The sequence below is a fragment of the Bombyx mori genome, chromosome 2, assembly GCF_030269925.1.
Source record: "Bombyx mori chromosome 2, ASM3026992v2".
Lineage (NCBI taxonomy): Eukaryota > Metazoa > Arthropoda > Insecta > Lepidoptera > Bombycidae > Bombyx > Bombyx mori.
Genome location: NC_085108.1, coordinates 6,056,203 through 6,080,971, shown reverse-complemented (window position 1 = coordinate 6,080,971; position 24,769 = coordinate 6,056,203). Strand labels below are relative to the sequence as shown.

At 40.3% G+C, this 24,769-nt stretch overlaps 2 protein-coding genes and 1 long non-coding RNA gene across 9 annotated transcripts in view; 1 reads left to right on the top strand and 2 right to left on the bottom strand.

Moving 5' to 3' along the window:
- Positions 1-24,769, top strand: part of LOC101735982 (transcription factor CP2-like protein 1) — a 204,404-nt gene that overhangs the window by 157,090 nt on the left and 22,545 nt on the right. For 4 of the 7 annotated variants that reach the window (XM_062672820.1, XM_062672814.1, XM_062672821.1 and 1 more), the window contains 10 exons: positions 16,987-17,098; positions 18,275-18,398; positions 18,870-18,957; positions 19,441-19,536; positions 20,214-20,319; positions 20,839-20,983; positions 21,709-21,810; positions 22,255-22,362; positions 22,810-22,944; positions 23,378-23,497. In XM_062672820.1, coding sequence (XP_062528804.1) covers positions 16,987-17,098; positions 18,275-18,398; positions 18,870-18,957; positions 19,441-19,536; positions 20,214-20,319; positions 20,839-20,983; positions 21,709-21,810; positions 22,255-22,362; positions 22,810-22,944; positions 23,378-23,497 — 1,136 coding nt within the window. Of the gene's footprint in view, positions 1-8,422; positions 8,897-16,986; positions 17,099-18,274; positions 18,399-18,869; positions 18,958-19,440; positions 19,537-20,213; positions 20,320-20,838; positions 20,984-21,708; positions 21,811-22,254; positions 22,363-22,809; positions 22,945-23,377; positions 23,498-24,769 lie in introns of those variants that run through there. The other 3 variants (XM_062672818.1, XM_062672824.1, XM_062672825.1) reach the window with 3 other exon arrangements.
- On the bottom strand, positions 1,827-4,220 carry LOC119629365 (piggyBac transposable element-derived protein 3). The gene is made up of 2 exons (XM_038015033.2): positions 3,849-4,220; positions 1,827-3,638 (listed from the first exon to the last, which is right to left on the bottom strand). The coding sequence occupies exons 1-2, from the start codon at positions 3,860-3,862 to the stop codon at positions 1,925-1,927; spliced, it is 1,728 nt and encodes a 575-aa protein (XP_037870961.1). The 5' UTR covers positions 3,863-4,220; the 3' UTR covers positions 1,827-1,924.
- LOC134200481 (uncharacterized) overlaps positions 14,838-24,769 on the bottom strand; it is a 330,115-nt gene continuing 320,183 nt past the window's right edge. Inside the window, exon 4 of the long non-coding RNA XR_009975440.1 lies at positions 14,838-14,855. This is a non-coding gene — a long non-coding RNA (uncharacterized LOC134200481). The remainder of the gene's footprint in view (positions 14,856-24,769) is intronic.

Sequence of the window (24,769 nt, the reverse complement as noted above, 5' to 3'; positions counted from 1 at the left end):
CTATGTTATAATATTTATCTATATATTAATACGTGAAGCAAAGACTTTGTATCCCTTTTTACGAAAATTGCGCGGACGGAGGAGTATGAAATTTTCCACACTTACAGAGAATATAGAGAAGAATTAAATAATGCATAAAAGATACATTAAATTAATAAAGAATAGATTACACACACTACATACCGTGTATTTGACGCACACACGCATGCACACTATTTATTGTCAAACTTTTGTTCTTGACGTCTGTGGTCAAATTGAGAATAGATTAAATATTGTTTGTCTTTGTTAATATTTTTTATAGTGTAGTTTTGGCGAAATTTGTGATTATAGAAGTATAAAATACAATCATAATAGTGTACAAACTTACAATTCCAATTATAGTCGAATTTCGACTACTGCGGGACCTCTAGTTCTCATAAAATCGGTATTCGTTTTAAAAGTATCTTAAGTCAGATTCTGTACCTTAGAAATTGACGGATATTAATTAAGCCCAAACTCGCTTGATACTGATGGATGGCCACGGAAAGATAGAGTAGTTATTTGATAGATTTAATACTCTTAAAGTAACCGAAGCTTCAATGTGAACCAAAAAAGATATTAAAACGGTGCAGAAAAAAATATTCTAAAATGACTCTTAGGTGTATCTGACCCAAAATCAGTTTTGGCTGTTTGATTGTATGCGCAATTTGTTATCGGCTTTAATTTTTATCTCATTGAATGAGTTCACGGCACATTTGCTAGTATAAAGCAGCAGACAAAAAAATCGGTGGGTAGGCAGCAGATTGGCTCTGGCCCTGGCATTGCTGATGTCCATGGGCGACGGTAACCACTCACCATCAGATGGGCCGTATGATCGTCTGCCTACAAGGGCAATAAAAAAGAACAGCATATCGATCCATTTGAGATCTTAGAACTTATATCTCAAGGTGGGTGGCGCATTTGCGTCGTAGATGTCTATATGGGCTCCAGTAACCACTTAACACCAGGTGGGCTGTGAGCTCGTCTAGTTGGGTACTAAGCAATAATAAAAAAATTGGTCAATTTAAATGACTCTGTCACATGACTCAACAAGGTTTATGATTACAATTATTTTGTAATTTATATAACACGAATTATTTATATTGATTATTAGCATGTACGAAGTAATCGTGAATAAATCAAATATGTAGCCTATTCAGAAATTTGTAATGTAATCATTTTAATAAAATTTTAATAAAGCGTATTTAAGTATAATGATAACAATAATTGTTGCGGTAATCACACGATAAATATATCTACGTAATGCCTTCGTTACATACACGCTTCTCTTTAGAGCAGTGATTCTCAACCTTTTTTTTTTGTTGCGGCACATATTTAACGATTTCAAAATTTGGCGGCACACAAAAAAAAAAAGATAAAAATAATTATTTACTTATTACAACACACTGCATAAATAGTTTATCAAAAAATTTTAATACACGAAATAAACTAAAATATACTATAATTACTTTTTTTGTGCATTTAAATATTCATGTTTAAAATATTTTTCTTTTAAAATGATATAATTTAATAATATTAACATTATTATATATTCGCAAATTTTGGCGGCACACTTTTGAAATTTGACGGCACACAAAAGTGCCGCGGAACAGTGGTTGAGAATCACTGCTTTAGCCCAGATAAGCCTGAAACTAAAATTTTCTGAAAATTTTGAAAAAAGTTACATTATTTAGTTTACTAGATCTTATGCAACATAAAAAAAATTATGAAAAAAAAATTAAGTGTAAGGCTTTCAGGGAGCCGTCCTATATGTAGGACAGTAGGATAATAAGAGGAAATAAAAGCCATTTATGACAAAACAGAATGTAATCAAAAAGTGTAGTTTATTAGATAACTATTGATTATATTACCCATTGTTATATGTAATTTACTAGATTAACACTATTTATGAATGATATGTTTCAAAACACTTGACACACACTCCAACATCACATTTCTTGCAACGTGTCAAACATTTTTTGTGACATTGACGACAGTGTGTTTGCTTCGATTGAGGAATAACCAGATGATTCATTTGGTCTTTACGACTATCAGCATGTTCATGATGGGAGGGTCGGCTAGGCCCTCTTTTGGCATTTTTTCTGTTTGATTCAATCAAAGCAATTGCTACCCTTCTGCGAAAGCCAAGATGATCCAGTTTTCCATGATTTATTTTATATAACTGCCATGCATTATGTTCGGCAAGATCAATCATGTGTGTGAGCAACGGCATGTACCATTTCTTACCTCGTATACCAATTCGGTAATGTGAAATATTTTCATCAGACCGATCCACTCCTCCCATATATTTGTTATAGATGGACACCATATGTGGTTCTTCTATGACAATGTTTCTCTTTTCACTTTGTGAGAAGCGTTTGGCAGATTGTTTAGGATTTATTCCTACAGCATTAGAAGCAATACTGAATATATTATTGTCATGCCATTTAGCAATAATGAACGTGTTGTCATGTGTCGTTCTGTAATCGACAGCACCACGTTCCTTTTTTTTCAGTAACTTCGATGTAATCAGAGGACAACTAGATGTCCTGTTTTCTCGAACTGTCCCAGTGCAACGAAGGCCTTTCTTTGTTATCTCTTCCAGCAAGGGCGTCCCAGTAAAAAAATTATCAAAAGCTACGTGGTAAGGAAGGTCGAAGCCACGTGAAATCAGCACATCGCAAAAAGTGAGAACAACGCTTGCACCCAGCCCCAATTCTTTATATATTGGATTGCACATAGTTGTAGCACCTTGGTATGGTTCCATCCATAAAACATACCCTAACCGTGTAGCACCAACCCAAGCTTTGAACCCGTACCTAATAGGTTTACCTTTTATGTGCTGTTTGCAGCCATGTCTACCATAGTAGGGGATCATGGCCTCATCTACACCGTAATGCTCTTCAAGAGGAGAAAACTCTAAGAACTTTTTATTTAGAAGTGTAACTAGGGGGCGTACTTTTGTGTATTTGTCTTGCAAATCCAGATTATCATTGACATGAAGGTGGCGAAAAATAAAGTCAAATCTATCCCTAGTCATAGCCGAGCTGATCAATTCATTCTTTGTATCAGGGGAGTTTTCCCAATACATTCTTCTACGGGGGAGCCATGAATAACCACTAACCAACAATATGCCGATGAAACATTTCATATCTTCAGTGGTTATGTCTCCAGGCAAATTCTTTTTGACAGCATATTTATTGCTCTCTGACACCAACAACGAAATAACATCTTCATCTAAGAAGTTTTCAAACCACTCAATTGGGCGCTTATCTTGGCAAGCGCCTTGAACATCTGGCCAATTCACGGGATTTTTTGCCAAGTCCCGTTTTCTCCATGCGTAGGTACGCCTACGTTTAGTTCGACCTGTAGAATCAGAAGGTTCTTCTTCTGTATCACTCACCATAATCTGCCCTTGAATCATTACTTCAGCCGGTTGAAGCAGAATGTTTCGTGGCAAATTATTCAAAGTTACATTATCTTCTTCACCCGAATCTTCGTCAGTGAGACAGTCAGGATCAACAGGAGGAGGTAGAATACATATCAGTCGTTCTCTATAATCTTCTTCATTATCAGAAACATTTTCTAAAGCATCTAAAATTTCATGCGCAGCTAACGGTCTGTAAAGAAAAAGTTGTATTATTGTACTAAAATCATGTATATTATCCTACTGTCCTATATATAGTACGCTAGTATTTGTAACAAGTTATACGTAATTTATTTATATTATTTTGCTAGAATATTTATTTAGTACAAAAGTTAAGGTTATCAACTAGATATTAACACAGAAAAAAACAACTCACGAGTAAAATATAACTTTTTATACATACCTGTCATTTGCCATGTCTGCAACGCACTTTTATTACACACTTTTATGGTAAAATATAAGGTAAAAACTGTTAAAATAACTGTCTTTTTATTTTTTCTAATAAAGCTGACACGTTTCTTACTGCAAATCATAAGACTAAATAATCTTAGATAAAGAGGGTATTCTGATTTTTTTTTTATTTCTACTGTCCTAAATATAGGACAGTAGGCTTATCTGGGTTAGAGTGTATGTGTGTATTTAGTATTAGTACAATAGAAAGAAAGAAACAAATCATTTATTCGCTAAGCATACCCAGTGAAAATGAGTTATTACATAAGTTAAAAGCAGCGTGTATGCTTTGTCATTATTTGACATGCGAATTTTAGTGCAGTGCAGGATATTATGATATTATATAATTTACCTTTTATTCATCCTTAATTCAAGAAATAATTTGAAAAAAAAAAGCAATTTATTTTGAATGTCGTCCCTAAGAAAATCATTCATGTGATAATAATTTTCACTAATAAGATTATTTTTTAGTTTTTTCTTAAAATGAAAATCGTCTAGGTCTCTTAATTTCTTTGGTAGTTTATATCTTAACGCTCATACCTATTATAGCATACTATATTAGTCTTAGAACTTATAGACCTTATAGACTTATAGACCTTAGAACTTATAACTCAAGGTGGGTGGCGCATTTACGTTGTAGATGTCTATGGGCTCCAGTGAGCACTTGACACCAGGTGGGCTGTGAGCTCGTACATCCATCTAAGCCATAAAAAAAAAAGCTGTAGTATTACAAGCAAGCTTACTTTAATCTCAAATTCCACCACATCGTGCTTGTCCAATGTCAAATCGATGCCTCCAATGAACACTAGGTACTCTAACTCAAAATTTTGAAATTTTCGTTTTTCACGCAAATCGCTTCACTATTTTAAAAGTATTACAATTAATCATTATTGATGGGGTTCGAAGCAAGAGTAAATCAGCTAGTCACACAAGAAAAAACCATAAATATACCTGCAATAATAAAGACTAGAGGTCCCGCAGTAGTCGAAATTCGATTATAATTAATTGGAATTCTAAGTTTGTACACTATAATGATTGTATTTTATACTTATATAATCACAAATTTCGCCAAGGCTTCACTATAAAAAATATTAACAAAGACAAACAATATTTAATCTATTCTCAATTTGACAACAGACGTCAAGAATAAAAGTTTGACAATAAATAGTATGCATGCGTGTGTGCGTCAAATACATGGCATGTAGTGTGTGTAATGTCTTCTTTATTGATTTAATGTATCTTTTATGCATTATTTAAAAAAAATAATTGCATTGTGCACTTCTTCTCTGTATTCTCTATAAGTGTGGAAAATTTCATACTCCTCCGTCCGCGCAATTTTCGTAAAAAAGGATACAAAGTTTTTGCTTCACGTATTAATATATAGATTTTATCAACTTTTTTCGTTTAAACGCTCCTCCTTGTAAATCTACAAGCTTGGAGTTAGCGTAGTGTTCATTGGAGGCCCCCTACTCTGAACGGGTTCTGACCCCGGACGGAGATCGGACGTCGGGTGTAAGAGTGCAGGGGAGTCGTTTAGTGGGTGGGCCCTAAAATCCTTGGGCCCGCGGTCTGCTCACAACACCATGCAGATCGTTGAGTCTCAAATACCCCGCGCGCCCCTTTTGCGCGGGGACCTCGTAACAGGTTCGGCCCTCTACCCGAAAAAAAAAAAAAAGTGTTCATTGAAGGCATCGAAATTATGTTAAAGTTTCCATCTCTATTTTAAACACACATCACTAGCAGTCGGTCAATCGGTGTCAATACACTTCAAATTAACAATATTGGCGACGAGAGCTCGCCGATTCGCTTATACCTATCGTAAGATAAGCACGCCTAACCTAAATTTATGATATGATTTCCTAATTATTACTTTTTCCCTCTAATTAATGCCTCGAAATTACGTCTTAACAACAGACACCAGGCAGGTCGACGGCACCAATTCGAATGACCTCAACACAAGTCACTCAACACGTATGGACTATTGTATTTATGGTCTCTCAACCCTATCGCCACTATCGATGGCTAGCCGCCCACTACAAAACGCCGCCAGTACTTTTTTTTTATTGCTTAGATGGGTGGACGAGCTCACAGTCCACCTGGTGTTAAGTGGTTACTGGAGCCCATAGACATCTACAACGTAAATGCGCCACCCACCTTGAGATATATGTTCTTAGGTCTCAGTATAGTTACAACAGCTACCCCACCCTTCAAACCGAAACGCATTACTGCTTCACGGCAGAAATAGGCAGGGTGGTGGTACCTACCCGCGCGGCCTCACAAGAGGTCCTACCACCATACACGATGAGTGACTAGTCATTGGCTGAAAAACGCCTTATGTACACCTCATGGATGATGTGCTCAATTTCGGCACAGTCCTACGTTTCCCGTAAAACACTTTGCAGCTAGGCTTGCTGTAGTGGGAGGGTGATGGGAGAGATGTGCTCCGCACTAAACGCTTCCCTCTCCCCCCTTTGCCTTTTCATGAGTTCTGTCTCATGGGAGGTTCGTACGTAAGTTGTTGAGCGACAGGAGGTTTTCGTCGGTTCGACTATGACATACCCCGCCCGCCGTCCCCAGTGGAGGGTGGGAGTCCGGCGATTTCCTCCTGACCAAAAAAAAAAGACCTACTGTAGCGAAAAGGGTTAAAAAAGGTTAACCATGCAACCTAAAATCGAATCCGGCCACACAATGGTAAACAGGAACAACTATATTGAACAATGACGACAAAATTATGAGAGGCTAATTTATTTCTACACAAAAGGACGCTACATCCTTGCCCAAACAAAAGAACCCACTGAGTTTCTCGCTGGATCTTCTCAGTGGGTCGCGTTTCCGATCCGGTCTGCGAAGCACTGCTCTTGCTAGGGCCAGTGCTAGCAACACTCGCGGTTTGAGCCCCGTGAGCTCACCTGCTAGTTCGGTGAATCTAGAATAACCCCTTGAGGTTACTAGAATAGGTGGGAAAAAAATTATTACTTTAGTGTGCGATTTAAATCGTATCTTCAGTAAATTAATATACATATTTCATTAAATCCTACATTCAACCTCTTTCTTTAAGAAAATAATATTAGTAAACTTTTTCATCTTATCTGAAAACGAAACAAATTTTTTTAATTTTTATTGCTTAGGTGGGTGGACGGGTTCGAGCTCAAAGCCCACCCGGTGTTAAGTGGTTACTGGAGCCCATAGACATTTACGACGTAAATGCGCCACCCACCTTAAAAATAAATGCAGACAAATAATTATTTTCTTGAAATTCGGAAACTAAATCACGCCCGTTTAATATCAACTTACGAATTATGTTACCATAATATGTTACGTCTCGTAACTATACGTTAATTGGTATTTCGTGGATTTCAAGTCAGACGTGGACGGTCTAAAGCATTAGAGAACCAACGCAATAAGTAACAATGAATTGAAAAAGATACAAAATATCTATAAAAAAGATAAATCTATTTATTTGGTGGTAGGAACTCGCGTGAGTCCGCATGGATAGGTACCACCACCACGACTATTTCTGCCGTGAAGCAGTAATTGACAATTTACCAAGCTCATGCTATGGCCGTTTCAAGCGAACTATTGTTGTGTAAATAGTGATTCGAACCTATTTATTCAACTTTCCATAAAGACTACGCATACGAATATTCACAGTTGGTCAGGTTTCAACGTATAAAACAATTACCTTTGAAAGGGTTCCGCCTTTGCCAATAAGTAAATAAAAAATGGCTTCTTCTTGCATACCGATGATCATGCTTACGTCATAATATAATTGTTACCCTATTATCGTAGTAACCATGCCTCAAATTGATTGTGGGCGTGTCGCAAGTCGTGAAAAATTATTTATGAATCTTGTTTCGATCCTCGGAAATTTACATTAAATAAGTTTAGGTATGTACATGTCAGTATATAAGTTTCCCGTAGGAATGAGTGGATTTTTCGGTATCAATACTTATGTCACGCCAATTTTTTTTCTTCCTATGCTGGTAACAGTAATCAGCCGAATAGGTGAGCTCACGGGGCTCTAACTTGACGAATTTTCTGACGCCTGACCTAGCAAGAGCAGTGCTTCGCAGAGTCTACCACCGGATCAGAAACGCGACCCACTGAGAAGATCCGGCGAGAAACTCAGTGGGTTGTGCTACACGATTAATTTGCTCGCCGAACCCTTCGTCGCAAGCGACAGATTCGACGAGAACGGTTGCTAGACACACAGATGAATTAACACTATCACTTCAAAAAAATTATGTGAATTCGTTGCTTGTTTTCGACTTGAAAGAATAACAATCAAAACACAAACAAACGCACTCTCTCATTAAAATATCAATAATTATTCTCAGCGGTTTTTCATAGTTATGAAAATTATCTAGTTAGTCGGAATGTCGCACACGACGTCTTAAAGTCGGTGAAAATTACATTCTAAGATTCCATTTAATAAATAACAAGCAAATATTAAGCGCTATTAAAAAAAATTACCAAATCTTCCCTTGACTTTTATCTAAGAACATAACCTATATTAATCTAGACGTTTATTTGTGTACCGGCCAAGATTTTAATGAAGTAACTACGAGATAATAATAAACAAGCAATTGTGTATTTAAAATGACTGCAATAAAACAAGTATACAGAGTGTGTCCGTGTATTATAAAGTGTTCAAAAGCGGAATCTAACGAACGGACGTCTACTTTAATAATTAAAAGTGATGGTACCGAATCTGGAAACTTCTAAAAGCGAAGCTCAAGTGTAAAGATAAAACGTTCAAAATTTGAGAACAACGCCATCTGTTATCGGTCGTGCTAAAACTTTAAAAAAGTCGCAGTGTTATCGGTATTGTGCCAATAGAAATCGGAGTTTTCGAGATGGTCGAAGATACAGTGTCACAGCACGCCGACAGGATGTCAGCTGCGGCAGTTCTCCAGTTCGCAGCGAGAGAAGCCAGAGAAGGCAGAAGGTTGACGGAATTTGGAGCTCACGCGTTTACAAACCTCAATTACAATACTTATGGTATATTTAATAATTAATTAATTGTATTTAATATAATTCTTTTTTAAGATGATAGTTATTACTGGAAATATTTGCCACGCAATTCGCATTTAAAGGGCCAGAATATACTCGCTAATGTTAAGTACATTGTTTCGCTGCACAATTAGTTGAAAAAGTGGTATTTTTAGATGATTTTTCGACATTGACATGTAAAATTTTAATCGTCGTGGCTTAAAGGATAAGGCGTCCGTTGCATTCGTATCTAGCGATGCAATGTTGTTCGAATCTCGCAGGCGGGTACCATTTTTTGTAATGAAATACGTGCTCAACGAATGTTCACGATTGACTTCCACGGTGAAGGAATAACATCGTGTAATAAAAATCAAACCCGCAAAATTATAATTTGCGTAATTACTGGTAGTAGGACCTCTTGTGAGTCCGCGCGGGTAGGGACCACCACCCTGCCTATTTCTGCTGTGAAGCAGTAATGCGTTTCGGTTTTAAGGGCGGGGCAGCCGTTGTAACTAAACTTGAGACCTTAGAAAGTATATCTCAAGGTGGGTGGCGCATTTACGTCGTAGATGCCTATGGGCTCCAGTAACCACTTAACACCAGGTGGGCTGTGAGGTCGTCCACTACTCTTAAGCAGTAAAAAAAAACATCCGATGCTAATGGTATCTAAACACTGTCGAATAAAACCCTTTGTCATTGGCATACTTTATGTCTGCTGGTAGTATATTTATGCTAAGTTAGGGACCAAAGTCCACTTAAGCACCGGGTAACCCTAAAAAGCTCGGGATCCGACAGCCACAATGCGTGGATTTAGTTAACTTACTTAGTACTTTGTGATTGCGAGGGCCTAGTAATGAAAATAATTCCGACCAATATCCGAAGTTCGATAAGTGAACTCGCCCATAGAAACAGCCCATTGAGTTTCTCGCCGGATCTTGTCAGTAGGTCGTGATTCCGATTCGCGAAACACCTGCTCTTGAGTTTTTAGGTCTCCTTTGGAGGCGTTGGGGCAGCTGTTAGAAAATCCCACCTCTCTCGGCTGAGCTTTTGCTCGCCCACCTGGTGAAACTGGAAAGGCCTCCGGGCTACCAGTAAACCTTCATTCATAATTTCTGCGAAACACTGCTCTTACTCATCATCATCATCATCATCAGCCTGTATCTATCCACTGCTGGATGTAGGCCTCTCCCATAGTCCGCCACAATGAACGATCCTCCGCCTTCCGCATCCAATCTCTCTCAGCATATCGCCGCAAGTCATCGGTCCAACGGGCAGGGGGACGCCCAACGCTGCGCTTACCGGTACGCGGTCTCCAGTCCAGAACGTCTGCTCCATCGGCCATCGGTTCTGCGACACGTATGTCCAGCCCATTGCCATTTCAGCTTGCTAATCTTTAGGGCTATGTCGGTTACTTTGGTTCTTTGACGGATTTCCTCATTTCTAAGTCGATCCATCAAAGAAACTCCGAGCATACACCTTTCCATATATTTCCATACAGCTGTTAGCAAATTAAATTCCTCAGGTTGAGCCCGTGAGCTCACCTACATGTCCCGGTCCGGGCGTAGCTAGAATAGCCCCGTAAGCTTCCAGCGAATAGGTAGGGAAAAAAGAAAATAATGAGCATCTTAGGCCTCGGCCATCCGGCTTATGTTTCCGATTCCCAGAGCTATTATATCGAATTTATTGACCAGAATTTAGTTTGAACCAGTTATATTTGTCGCTACTCTGATTGGGGTCAGAGTACGACGATGATAACTTGTTTGAACTCCTTACATTGATTGCGAAACAGGCACACGTGCCACATATCAACTGTGCGTGTAAACATTATTTTGTTATATCAGATTCGGTCATTATAACTTTAAATTCCCCCGGCCAAACTCAGCTTGCTCAGAATTTTTTTTTGTGGTAGTTCAGATTGATTTATGGAGAGCAGACTGGACGACCATTGTCAGGGCACTGACCGGATGGCACTAGTTTCATGAATCGGTAGACCGTCTTTTAAACTTTAGGGATCTATCACTGTTTTTTTTCCTGCCTAAGCTGATAGCCTTGAGAGGCTATTTCAGCGTAACCTTAACTAGTAGGTGAGCTAACGGGGCTCAAACCTGACAACGTTGCTAACACGAACCCTAGCAAGAGCAGTGCTTCGCAGAATCTACCGCCGGATCGGAAACGCGACCTACTGAGAAGATCCGGCGAGAAACTCAGTGGGCTGTGTCTATGGGTTAATTCGCTCGTCGAGCCCTTCCTCGCAAGCGACGGATTCGACGAGGACGGTGACCGGTGCTTGTGGTACCTAAAACCACCGCTAATGGATCGGGATGATCCGTAATGACGTGTTTTGGGCGACGTCGAACTATCACTAAGACATTAAACATGATAAGAATTTCATCAAGAAACGACACAGGATGTAAGGTTCACTCACGAAAACTGGTTGCAGTATGGCCTTCGAAGACAGCGATCCTATGGCCCATTTGATGATCAGATTTTACCGTTGCTCGTAATCAACAGTAATACCAGGTTCACAACTGAGAACTGAGCCGTTGTATGTATTCTTTTTCGAATTTCGGTACTCGTACAGAAACCTCGCACTGGATGAGGGTATTTTAATAATAATAATAATAATAAACATTTATACCAAACATAAATTTACAAAAAATTAAACAAAAAAAAAAGTGCAATTCACACGTGGTAGAAGTGAAACCTTCCAAAATTAAAATACAATTATCCTAAACGTCTTAAGTATATGTAAAATTTTGTCATTAGTAAATAATTGTAAGGTAGCGCCCTCTGTGAATTGATATTTTAATTTCACGTATAATCCTAAATTAAAATTCACTACAAGAGCTTTTATACACACGTTAGTATTAAAAAATCTCACAGATGGCGCTGTATTAAATAGTATGTATATTTCTGTCTCATCCTTTGCTGGCTTCATCCTACACATTTTTGTATTTGTGTCTCTTACCTGTCGTTTTTTCCGTTGCATCCGGTTTGAAATCACAACGATTCTAAAGAAGTTTTCACTTCAATAACGAGGCTTGAAAATGGTTACCAACTCAGCAATGCCTAACAGTATCGAGACAATCGTTACTGGGGCGCTGATCTTCCGCCGGCACCCGCGGAGTGACGTGCACACCAGCATCAGACCGACCAATCATTATCTGAGCTTAGAATGCAACAATAACTGCAACAACAACAATATAAACAATGAAATACATACCTATATTAAATTATAAAAAATTACAATTGCAATGCACAGTTACAGCACGGAATAGATAAAATTTATATTTTCGAATTTTATTTGCGTATTCAGAAGATATACTTTTAAATTTCTTTTAAAAGAACTTAGTGTTCTCTGGTCCCGGACAGGTGGAGGAATATTGGAATATAATCACTACATAGTATAAATCAAAGTCGCTTTCTCTGTCCCTATATCTGTCCCTATGTATGCTTGAATCTTTAAAACTACGCAACGGATTTTGATGCGGTTTTTTTTAATAGATAGAATGATTGAAGAGGAAGGTTTATATGTTTAATAAGATCCATTAAATAGAGGAGAAATCAATAATAAATTACAGTTTCCGAAGCGAAGCGAGGGCAGGTTGCTAGTATAATAATACTTAAGAATGTAAGGCTGATGGATAATGAAGTTGACGGAATATAAAAAAATCCTAAGATTATAGACGAACTAGCATCCGAACTAGTGATTCTCGAAGTTTCTAAAACCATTAAAAACAATCACATTGGGCAATTAAAACATGACGTCGAACGAAGTCTCAGATATTTTACTTCATAACCCAATGATGACCTGTAAAGGCCATTGTTATCTGAAATATATAAATGTGACGGTTTCACTTGTCTCTCGGACTTTATACTCCGCGCGTAATCTATTATCGTTTGAACGAACGTTTTATAGTGAAACTGCAATGTATCTTCAGTATTTTTAACCGACTTCAAAAGAATCATCAATATCGATTCACCCAGTCAAAAGTTATGAGGTAACAAACATAAAAAAAACATACAGTCGAATTGAGAACCTCCTCCTTTTTTGAAGTTAGTTAATTGTTCGAGATGATACCGGCATCTTGTTTTTACCATCGCACCGCCCGCCACCGGAGTAGAGTTCATCCATACTACCTGGAGCCACTGCGGTCATCCACAGTGCTTTTCCAGAGGTCTTTTTTGCCACGTACCATCCGGCTATGGAATGAGCTCCCCTCCACGGTGTTTCCCGAGCGCTATGACATGTCCTTCTTCAAACGAGGCTTGTGGAGAGTATTAAGCGGTAGGCAGCGGCTTGGCTCTGCCCCTCGCATTGCTGAAGTCCATGGGCGACGGTAACCACTCACCATCAGGTGGGCCGTATGCTCGTCTGCCTACAAGGGTAATAAAAAAATAAAAATAAAAAAAAAACTTACTAAGATTTACATTAAGACACAAAAGAAGGCAAAGTTAGGCAATCTATTCGCCTTAATAACAATAATCGAAATAATTACTCCAGTGCGCCGGATAACGTTCTGGATATCGTAAAAGTTAACCTAATTTTGTATGCAATTGGAACAGCGCCCCTAGCGGCAAACGTACGCAAACGATCCCATTCCATACAAATATGAGTTAACTTTTACGCTATCGAGAACGTTAAAAAACTCGCACTAAGCATACAGCAATACACTGTGAGAATAAATGATATATAAAAAAAAAACTCACCACGACCTCTTATCTCAAATGTGACCCTCATTGTCTCCGGCAACCGATAAAGACCACAACTAAACCTTGATCAATTCTTATACAGTCATTTTTATTAGTAAAAATTAAATCAACATTCTTCACTAATCGCCTCTTATTAGTAATATACAAGCCATTCTGAATGTCTTATTATCAAAAAGGTTCATCCAATGTCATGCGAGAAAAACACGATAATAGCACCCATGTTATTTTGAACTTCATTTCTGAAGCGTTAAAAGTAATATTGCATTGGTCTGGGTTTTTTTTTAAGTAGGTACCTTTTGTTTTTTTTTCCATTCGACTTTAAACAAACAATGCTTTTAAAATGATAAAAATTTTATATTGCATAAGATTTTTTTTTGTAATTATGAAAGTAATTTGACTATTAGGTTTTCATGTCCAAAAATCTGAACCGATTTTGACGAATTTTGGTATGGAACTTATTTAAGACCTGGGAAAGAATATAGGCTGCTTAGTATGGGTTCCGCTCATGAGATATAAAGTATAGTTTAATACAGAAAATGATACAAATATTGTAAGAAAAACTAAAACTGAATTCAACAAAAGACTGGACTATAAAGGGTATCACGGAGAATACTGGACAGATATTGATAAAATTTAAATGGGAACCACACCAGAAGCACTAAATAGTTTTAAAATAAAAAAAACATCAAAATCTGTTGACCTAGAAAAAAGCTTTGTTATAATAGACATTTCATTGCACCTACCACTATTTACTCTGCACTACCTTTGGTGACTGGTAGAGAATGCCTTAGGCATTAAGTCCGCCACTGTAAATCTTACATGAAGTGTAATAAATAAATAGAACAGTCGAAATGAGAACCTCCCACTTGTTTTAGGTCTGTTATTAAAACAGTAACTACTGTGTATTGTTTGTCTACTTAAACATAGACAAAGACTACACTGGTAAGCTAGTATTGGTCAGTTCACAACTTGATTTGTAGTGGCTTGATAGTATCAATGCTTAAACCAGGTATTCCCAATTACACACACCATACCCGTAACCAACCGCAATAAACCTTATTATAATCTATACTAATATATCTACAGTGGTTTTTACGGATGTTCCGTTATAACTACTGAACCGTGCATCCGATTGACTTGAAACTTGGTATCCATGTAAAAAATACATGTACTTTTTTTTTTTTTTTTTTTTTTTTTTTTTTTTTTTTTTTTTTTTTTTTTTTTTTTTTTTTTTTTTTTTTTTTTTTTTTTTTTCCTACCTAAGCTGATAGCCCTAGCGGCTATTTCAGCGTAGCCTTAACTTTAGTAGGTGAGCTCACGGGGCTCAAACCTGACGATGTTGCTAACACGAACCCTAGCAAGAGTCGTGCTTCGCAGAATCTACCACCGGATCGGAAACGCGACCCACTGAGAAGATCCGGCGAGAAACTCAGTGGGCTGTGTCTGAGAGTTAATTTACTCGTCGAGCCCTTCGTCGCAAGCGACGGGTTCGACGAGAACGGTGACCGGTGCTTGAATTACCTAAAAGCACCGTTAGTGGATCGGGCGGGTCCGAGATGACGTGTTTTGGGCGACGTCGACTGCTTTCCATTCTGTCCGCAGGATCGGGAATGTAGTTACCGGCGGCCACGATGAGAGGGTTCTCGTGTCGTGCCGCTTTATCGAAGTGGCGCATGGACGCCGACTGCAGATACTTACTGATGGACTCTAAGTCCAGGTCGTCATGGAGGTCGACGTTCCTGACGAACCACGGGGCTCCGACGGCTATCCTGCAAAAACGGGATTGAATAATTTGGAATGACTTTAAGTGAGTGCGGGCCGCGTGAGCGAACACTACACTTGCATAGGTCATGACGGGGCGTATGCAAGTTTTGTAGAGTGTCACCTTATTTCTAAGGGACATTTTACTTCGCCTACATATCATCGGGTAGAGACGTCCTAGAATGAAGGCGGCACGGTCGCGTACCGTCTTGATGTGGGGGCGGAATGTCATCCTACTGTCGAGGGTGACGCCTAAATATTTGACCTTCGGGGCCCACGGTATGGGCTGGTCGAACATCGTGATTGGGCGAACGGCGGGGGCGCGGTTATTGACGCGCCTAGTCGGGAGGGGGATGCTCAGCGTGGTGTTCGGAGGGCGACCCCTTTTGAAGAGCACCGCTGTGCTTTTCGTGGGGTTAATGTCGATGCGCCACTTCCGGAACCACTGTCCCATGGTGGTAGCCGCGGTCTGAAGTCGTCGATGAAGCAACGCCTTCTTCCTACACGAGTAGTAGATGGCGGTGTCATCGGCGAAGAGCGCCAGATGGGTCTCCGGAGACCGGGGTATATCGTTGATATACAAACTAAATAGTAACGGGGAGAGAGCGGAGCCTTGCGGGACTCCGGCTGTGACGTGACGGGGCCGGGAACGCGTTCCCTCGACTCGATATCGGAACGAACGGTTCGACAAGTAGTCTCGTATGATGAGCACGAGTCTGTCTGGCACTCCCATGTTATACAGTTTGTATATCAAACACATGTACTTAATGGATAGGCTAATATTTATATGAGCGTTGGACTCCCTACACCAGTTGCGGGGGCGTTAATGATGAGAATCTTTGTGGGGGTGAGAAATAATAATGTTAATTTTAAATGCCCAGCGAAGCGGACGGGTACAGCTAGTCTTATTATTATAAATTGGTAAATGTAATTTATATAAAAATTGGAAAAGAAATCTGAGATAGCATTTTTAAAGTAAATTTGAATATGAGCGTCTGGAGTAACTTATCAGTTCATTTTGGAAAATAAGTCTTTTGCCGAAAATAGTTTTGGAATCCTGGCTCTAAACGTAATCATTCGTCAGCTGGACCTTTGAGACACACGTAATTTACGACCATACAAAAATAAGGGAGATTTTAAAACGCAAACAATTCGCCATTTCCATTTCAACACAACGTAGGTTGATCTAGAAATTTCTAAAAATAAAACTGTCAATTCCAGTGTAATTGAGATCTATCGTGAGGTCATGAACGACATGACATTTGATCCGAATCAGAACGTAGGCTAAGCTCTCCAATTACGGTAAATAAAAAAAGCTAGGATCGTCCGGGAATATTTTATTTGTAACCAATTTAACTTTTACTGGTGGTAGGACCACTTGTGAGTCCGCGCGGATAGGTACCACCACCCCGCCTATTTCTGCCGTGAAGCAGTCATGCGTTTCGGTTTGAAGGGTGTGGCAGCCGTTGTAACCATACTGGGCTCTTGTTACTTATATCTCAAGGTGGGTGGCGCATTTACGTTGTAGATGTCTGTGGGCTCCAGTAACCACTTAACACCAAACGGCTGTGAGCCGCGTGAATAAAAAAAAATATCACTGTAATTGTCGTTCTTATTGTCCACAGCTGCCCTAAGCGAGATAGGCGGGAGCGGCACAAGCTCCTCATCCTCGCATTTGTCTCCGGCATGGCAAGTCAACGAACTCGATCTGGACTTGCCCGTCGAACTATCAATGAAGTTAGTACTGACTTGTTATTGGGGCACAGTTCAGCCCACGCTTAGGCCAATAAGGGCGAAGCGGCTTCGAGAACTGTTGGAGCATTATACGCAATATTTGTCAATCCAATATTCGTAGACAATTGGGGGGATACGAAAAGGTAGATCTTGCTTGTTATTTTAGCACAGTTGAGTTCACGCCTAGGCTAATAAGGGCGAAGCGGCTTAGAGAACTGTTGGAGCATCATACGCAATATTTGTGATACCCAATATTCATAGACAGTTTGGGGATACGAAAAGGTAGATCTTGCTTGTTATTTTAGCACAGTTGAGCCCACGCCTAGGCCAATAAGGAGGAAGCGGCTTCGAGAACTGTTAAAGCACCATACGCAATATTTGTGATACCCAATATTCATAGACAGTTTGGAGATACGAAAAGGTAGATCTTGCTTGTTATTTTAGCACAGTTGAGCCCACGCCTAGGCCAATAAGGAGGAAGCGGCTTCGAGAACTGTTAGAGCACCATACTACGTATTTGTGATACCCAATATTCATAGACAGTTTAGGGATACGAAAAGGTAGATCTTGCTTGTTATCTTAGCACAGTTGAGCTCACGCCACAGCCAATAAGGGGGAAGCGGCTTCAAGAACTGTTAAAGCACCATACGCAATATTTGTGATACCCAATATTCGTAGACAGTTTGGGGATACGACAAGGTAGACCTTCCACAGAGCGCGCGGTTCGTTAAACCGACGATCTATGGACCTCGAATATGTGCAAGTTTTTCTCGTAAATTTCCTTGAGGCGAATTAAGTTTTTGCCGTATTATTATCCATCTCTGATAGTTACCACCGCAGGGGTATGAAAAAACGATGAGAGTAATATTATTGTGGACTGATTTTGAGTGCAGAAGCTTGTGAGGCGTGTGAGTTGCACACCGATATAACGTTTATATAGTTATTAAAAGTTGAATATCAGTTTAGCTACCCGTGAAGCTGAAACGCTTAGAGACCTATAAAGTACCGCTATCCCACCTATTTCTGCTGGTACGCATTCACGCGTTTTGATTAGAATCACGCGAGAAAAAAGCTGTCTTACAATAAAATTAAAACAACCTCAGTCGCCATCTATTTTTAAAGATCATAAACTTATCTGCTAGCGACACCTGTGATTGACAACCTGAACTATTTGAACAGCGAAGCGCTGTTGTCGCTTCCATCGTTGGCGGTGTTCAAACAGGAGGCTCCGTCCCCGACGGGCGCGGTGCTCTCGCCCCCCCGCCGCCACTGGCCCGTCCCCCGACGGAACGACGATCGGCAGGTAGGTACAGCGACTACATTCAAAGATAATATAAGCCGCGCCAATAAAGAAACGAATCGAAAATGGTGTCTATGTACCTGCACTGACAGATGGTCAGTGCAGGTACAACAAATAGGGTCAACAAATAAAAAGAAAGATAGAAAGAAAAAGTTGTTTGTTGTAAAAAAAATATAAAAAAACAAATGAAAATGTACTTTACTTTGGTGCCCTGGCAGAGGCAAAAAAACAACGAAATAACGAATGCAATAAATAACAACAGAATTTGAGAGAAAACAGAGCGTGTCGAGACATTGTGAGAACAAAGTCAGAACTGATATTTCTTATAGCTTAGAGTGAGAGCGCAGGATCGCCGCTGCTATTTTAGATCCACTTAACATCAGGTGGGCTGTGAGCTCGTCCACTCATCTAAGCAATAAAAAAAATCGTCTTGACAATGACAATACCAACCGCATTGAATGTTAAATTTGACAGATGACAAGCATGGTTGTCGACGGAGCCCGTGACGGCATGGACGAGTGCCAGCAGTCGCCTTCCCACAACGGAAACGCTATGCAGCATGGTAATATGGAGTTTTTAATTTTTCAAGCCATTTATGAGGAAATGTTCGAGATGATACCGGCATCTCGTTTTTACCATCGCGCCGCCCGCCACCGGAGTAGAGTTCATCCATACTACCTGGAGCCACTGCGGTCATCCACAGTGCGTTTCCAGAGATCTTTTTTGCCACGTACCATCCGGCTATGGAATGAGCTCCCCTCCACGGTGTTTCCCGAGCGCTATGACATGTCCTTCTTTAAACGAGGCTTGTGGAGAGTATTAAGTGGTAGGCAGCGGCTTGGCTCTGCCCCTGGCATTGCTGAAGTCCATGGGCGAAGGTAACCACTCACCATCAATCAGGTGGGCCGTATGCTCGACTGCCTGCCTACAAGGGCAATAAAAAAAATTTTTTTTTTTTAATCCCAAGGTTCCTTCTGCTAAATTAAATTAATTATCGGCAGCGCCATCTATGAACCGTTCCCATGAAATACGATTTTGTTCTCAGGAAGTCCCGACGCCTTGCAGTGCCAACAGCAGATGCCGCCGAGCGCCGTCATGCCAATGAACGGTTACCATTCACCAAACGAACACGAGAATAAAAGTGAGTTTTTTTTTAATTATTGATTTTTCAATCAACATTATGGGGGCATTAGGGGCTGGAGATGGAGAAACATAATCGAACGAGTATGTGAACTCACGGGCCTCAAACCTGATGACGTTGCTAACACGAACCCTAGCAAGAGCAGTCCTTCGCAGAATCTACCACCGGATCGGAAACGCGACCCACTGAGAAGATCCGGCGAGAAACTCAGTGGGCTGTGTCTGTGGGTACTTGATGATACCACGCGGTCTACCTTACAAGGTCTAGTCTCGGTTGTATTCTACAACGGATACTATACGACTGGTGGTAGGAGGTCTTGTGGGTCCTTGCGGGTAGGTACCGCACTGCCTATTTCTGCCGTGAAGCAGTAATGCGTTTCAGTTTGAAGGATGGGGCAGCCGTTGTACTGTTACGAGTGACACCTTAGAACTCATGTGAGGCATGAGTTGGGAGGTGGGTGGCATTTCCATTGTAGATGGACATCGAGAGTATTAAGCGGTAGGCAGCGGCTTGACTCTGCCCCTGGCATTGCTGAAGTCCATGGGCGACGGTAACCACTCACCATCAGGTGGGCAGTAAGCTCGTCCAGACATCTAAGCAATTTGTACATTTGTGGGTTTGGTCCCACGATGCGATTCGTTCATCGTCCTACTAAGCCCAGCCGACTCTGCCCACAGACGCTGGTCTGCTGATCTGCTCCCCGGTGGGCTCGCTGGAGGGCTACCTGCACTCTCCACCACACCTGCAGCCGCGCTCCGACTCCAGCTTCAAGGATGACACCAGGTAAATAGACGTTCTCTTTCTCCTTCGGTTAATTTTAGTATGACAAACGGCTTTTAGATGCCATTGTTGCTAACGTCTAGTATACAGGGTCTGTCGTAATTAGTGGATAAGCCGTTAACCTGGGTAGTCTGGATGTCTAACCCTAAGAAAATCTACTTTGTATGTCAGTCAGGGTTGCCAACACTGCGAAAGTTTTCAATACTTTTTGCGTTTTTTCTAGAATCTTCTATCGTGACTAGTAATTTGGCCATAATTTTTACAAATTAAGATATTTTAGTGTCCTTTTTTGTATTTTACTCGGAAATAATTGTACTATTTAATCATATTACTATTTTAGGCATCATACATTCTAAGCTTATGAATATTAGAGTTAGAAGCTATGTTTATTTTTGTTTTTCACTTTTAGCCTAGTTATAACAGGCTCAGAACGTAACACCAGTAATACAGTGCTTCCAATGTCCTAGTCACATCTTCCAGAAACCTCTAGAAAGTTCTGACGGTATTCTGACTCGCCCACAGGTTCCAGTACGTTCTGGCCGCAGCGACTTCGATAGCAACCAAACAGAACGAGGAAACCCTGACCTACCTCAACCAAGGCCAGTCCTACGAGATCAAGCTCAAGAAGCTCGGAGACTTGTCACATTACAAAGGAAAGCTGCTGAAAGTGAGTATTCTGAGGAGTTGGCCAGGTGCCCATGATCCTGCTTTGACATAAGATCCCGTTATAAAACATTTGTGTGGTGTTCCATGAGTCCGCATGGGTAGCTACCATCACCCTGCCTATTTCTGACGTGAAGCAGTAATGGGTTTCGGTTTGAAGGGCGCGACAGCCGTTGTAACTATACTGAGACCTTAGAACTCGTTGGGTAGGTGGCGACATTTACGTTGTAGATGTTTATGGGCTCCAGTAACCGCTTAACACCAGATGAGCTGTGAGCTCGTCCACCCATCTAAGCAATTAGAAAAAAATAAAAATAAAAGTTCAGTAGACTATATGTGGATTTTTCAACTTTTATACAATGCAATCTTCAATCATGTAAATGTCGTTAGCGCAGTTTTTTTATTGCTTAGATAAGTGGACGAGCTCACAGCCCACCTGGTGTTAAGTGGTTATAGACATTACAACCCAAATGTCGTCACCCTCCCTGAGACATAAGTTCTAAGGTCTCAGTGTAGTTACAACGGCTGCCCCACCCTTCAAACCGATACGCATTACTGCTTCACGGCAAAATTGGGCAGGGTGGTGGTACCTACCCGTGCGGACTCACGCAAGATCCTACCACCAGTGCAAGTTTTTACTCGATTTCTTCTCTGCTATGATGTATCTATTGGATCTGGAACCTCAATTGAACGAGTGAATGTTCTGTAGTGCCGTCGCTTTATTCTCAGAGTGTCATCAAGATATGCTTCCACGAACGCCGCTTGCAGTACATGGAAAGGGAGCAGATAGCGCAGTGGCACGCCGAGAGACCGGGGGAGAGGATCGTAGAAGTGAGTGTCGTGGGTGTATACACGTATATTCCAAGTGGAATGGGTGCATATACTTGGAGTTTCTCTATCGATGGTGGCACGATGCAACAAGTGGCGTTGCTTAACTTCAAGTTGCGTAGCCTTGCCACACGTGGCGTGGCTTTTCAGCATGTTGCGCAGATTTGCCACACTTGCGTAGCCTTGCCACACGTGGCGTAGCTTTTTAACATGTTGCACAGATTTCCCACACGTGGCGTAGCCTTGCAACATGTTGCGTGGCTTTTCAACATGTGGCGTAGATTTTCCAGACGTGTCGTGGCTTTTCTACAAGTTGCGTAGATTTACCACACGTTACATCATAACCTTGCAACACGTGACGTACTATGTGCCGACGCAAACTCTTCTTCTCTTACTTTATTTAAAAATTAAAAAAATATTTAAAAAATTGTAATTTCCTGCCACCAGGTGGACGTGCCTCTGTCGTACGGAATTATAAAAGTGGAACAATCCACAGCACTGAACGCGCTCCACGTCTACTGGGACGCCACCAAGGAAGTGGGTGTTTATATAAAGGTAAACTAATTTACCGTTACTTTTTTATTTCTTTATTGTTTTATTTTGATTTAGAGAGATGGACTTTATTATTTTTTAATATTATTTATAAAAACAGATAAATAATCTTGTAATAAAAATCAAACCCGCAAAATTCTAATTTGCGTAATTGCTGGTGTTAGGACCACTTGTGAGTCCGCGCGGGTTGGTACCACCACCTCGCCTACTTTTGCCGTGAAGCAGTAATGCGTTTCGGTTTGAAGGGTTGGGCAAACGTTGTAACTCTACTGAGACCTTAGAACTCGTATCTCAAGGTGGGTGGCGGTATTTACGTTGTAGACGTCTATGGGCTGCGGTATTCACGTAGCACCAGTTGGGCTGTGAGGTCGTTCACCCATGTATGCAATTAAAAAAAAAAAACTTCAGAGTTCCAATCCCGCTCCCTGACCAGCTGGTCTTGTCCGACAGGTGAACTGCATCTCAACGGAATTCACAGCCAAGAAGCACGGCGGCGAGAAGGGAGTCCCATTCCGTATACAGGTCGAGACTTATCTCGCGAGCGACGAGAACAATCGTCTGAACGCCGCCGCCTGCCAGATCAAGGTACAGATACACTTTTTTTTGTTCCTACCTATGCTGATAGCCTTGAGAGGCTATTTCAGCTTCTCCTTGACGTGTAGGTGAGCTCACGGGGCTCTAACCTGAAGATGCTGCCTAACACTAGCACTAGAAAGAGCAGTGTGTCGAAGAATCTACCACCGGATCAGAAACGCGACCCACTGAGAAGATCCGGCGAGAAATTCAGTGCGAGAGATACACAAGACACGGGTAATTCAGTGAGAAACTTAGACTAGCGCCATCTGTTATTGTGGGGCGTTACTAACCGGTATTGTCATTACTTCCCTTTTTAAGTACGGCAATTGGCTTCTTGCCATTATTATCAGTTTCAAGTTTGTAAAAAATATGATTAATTATTTTACTTATTTTAATTAATTTTACTTAATTTTGTAATATGATGTATTTGTTTTGCAAAAAGGTATTCAAATTGAAAGGCGCCGATCGCAAACACAAACAGGACAGGGAGAAGGTGCTGCGCAGACCGAGGGCCGATCTGGACAAGTACCAGCCCGCCTGCGAGGCCACTGTGCTGACCACGGTAAATTATATTAACCGACCGATCGATATTCGACCTTAATCACAGAGAGAGGAAGGCTGAAAATCGTTATTTTTCAAAACCAAAAATAAAACTAGTTTTTCACATTTTCCTAGTGAAAATAGAAAAAAACAATACTAATTTGTCAACAATCCTAAACATGAGTTTATTAAAATGCCTTGTCTATCTTATTTTGTCTATTTAACGCCATACATTAAAGTTAATTTTCAATTGTAATATCAAAAGAAATCTATGTAATTTGAAAATTTGCTAACACACCACAAACTGATGATGGTACAAGAATTTTATTAATTTAACCAAATACCCCGACCCGGGTATTACAGAGAAAAATATTCTCCGGATGTTCCATTATAACTGCTGAACCATGCATCCGATTGACTTGAAACTTGGTATCCATGAAAAAAATACTTATACTTCATGGATAGGCTTATATTTATACGAGTGTTGGACTCCCTAATAATAATGACAATAAATAATAACGTTAATTTTGAATGCCCAGCGAGCGGGCGAGTACGTCTAGTACTTTATAAATTGGTTGGCTATTTAATCTATCAACCTATATTAAGTTCATATGTTTGAACGGTCAAATCTATCAACCTATATTACCTATACATATATAATAATAAATAATAATAATAATAATAAAATCATTTATTGCCTTTCACATTAAATAAAACTAATACAAATAAAAGAAAAGAAAAAAGAGAGAAAAAGGCAAAAGGAGGTGGCTTTTTTTTAATGCCTTTTAGGCAGACGAGCATACGGCCCACCTGATGGTGAGTGGTTACCGTCGCCCATGGACTTCAGCAATGCCAGGGGCAGAGCCAAGCCGCTGCCTACCTAAAGCTGTTCAAAGTCAATAAATCGAACAGCACTGATTTTCAGTCACTCCCGTTTCCCCTTGGTTCATTGCGGGAATGAAGGCTAGGTACGTGTATACAGACTTATAACATGGTAAAAATTAGTATAAAAAAAAAGAAAAAAAAACAAAACAAAAATCAAATTAAATGGTGAATCCGAATACAAAGCATACATGAGTCGTCTATTATCAAAGGTGGCAATCTGTGCATTTGGACAAAATTTTTTTATTGATATGTCAATACAGATTGATTTGAATATAATCGTCTCCTTCAAAGAATATGGTTCAAAACCTGCATTAAATAAAGGTTAATACTTAACCTGTTATTTATCTAAGATGTCGTTCAGAAGAGTTTTGTGACTGCCAATGGAATACAAAGTCAATAATTCGTTTTT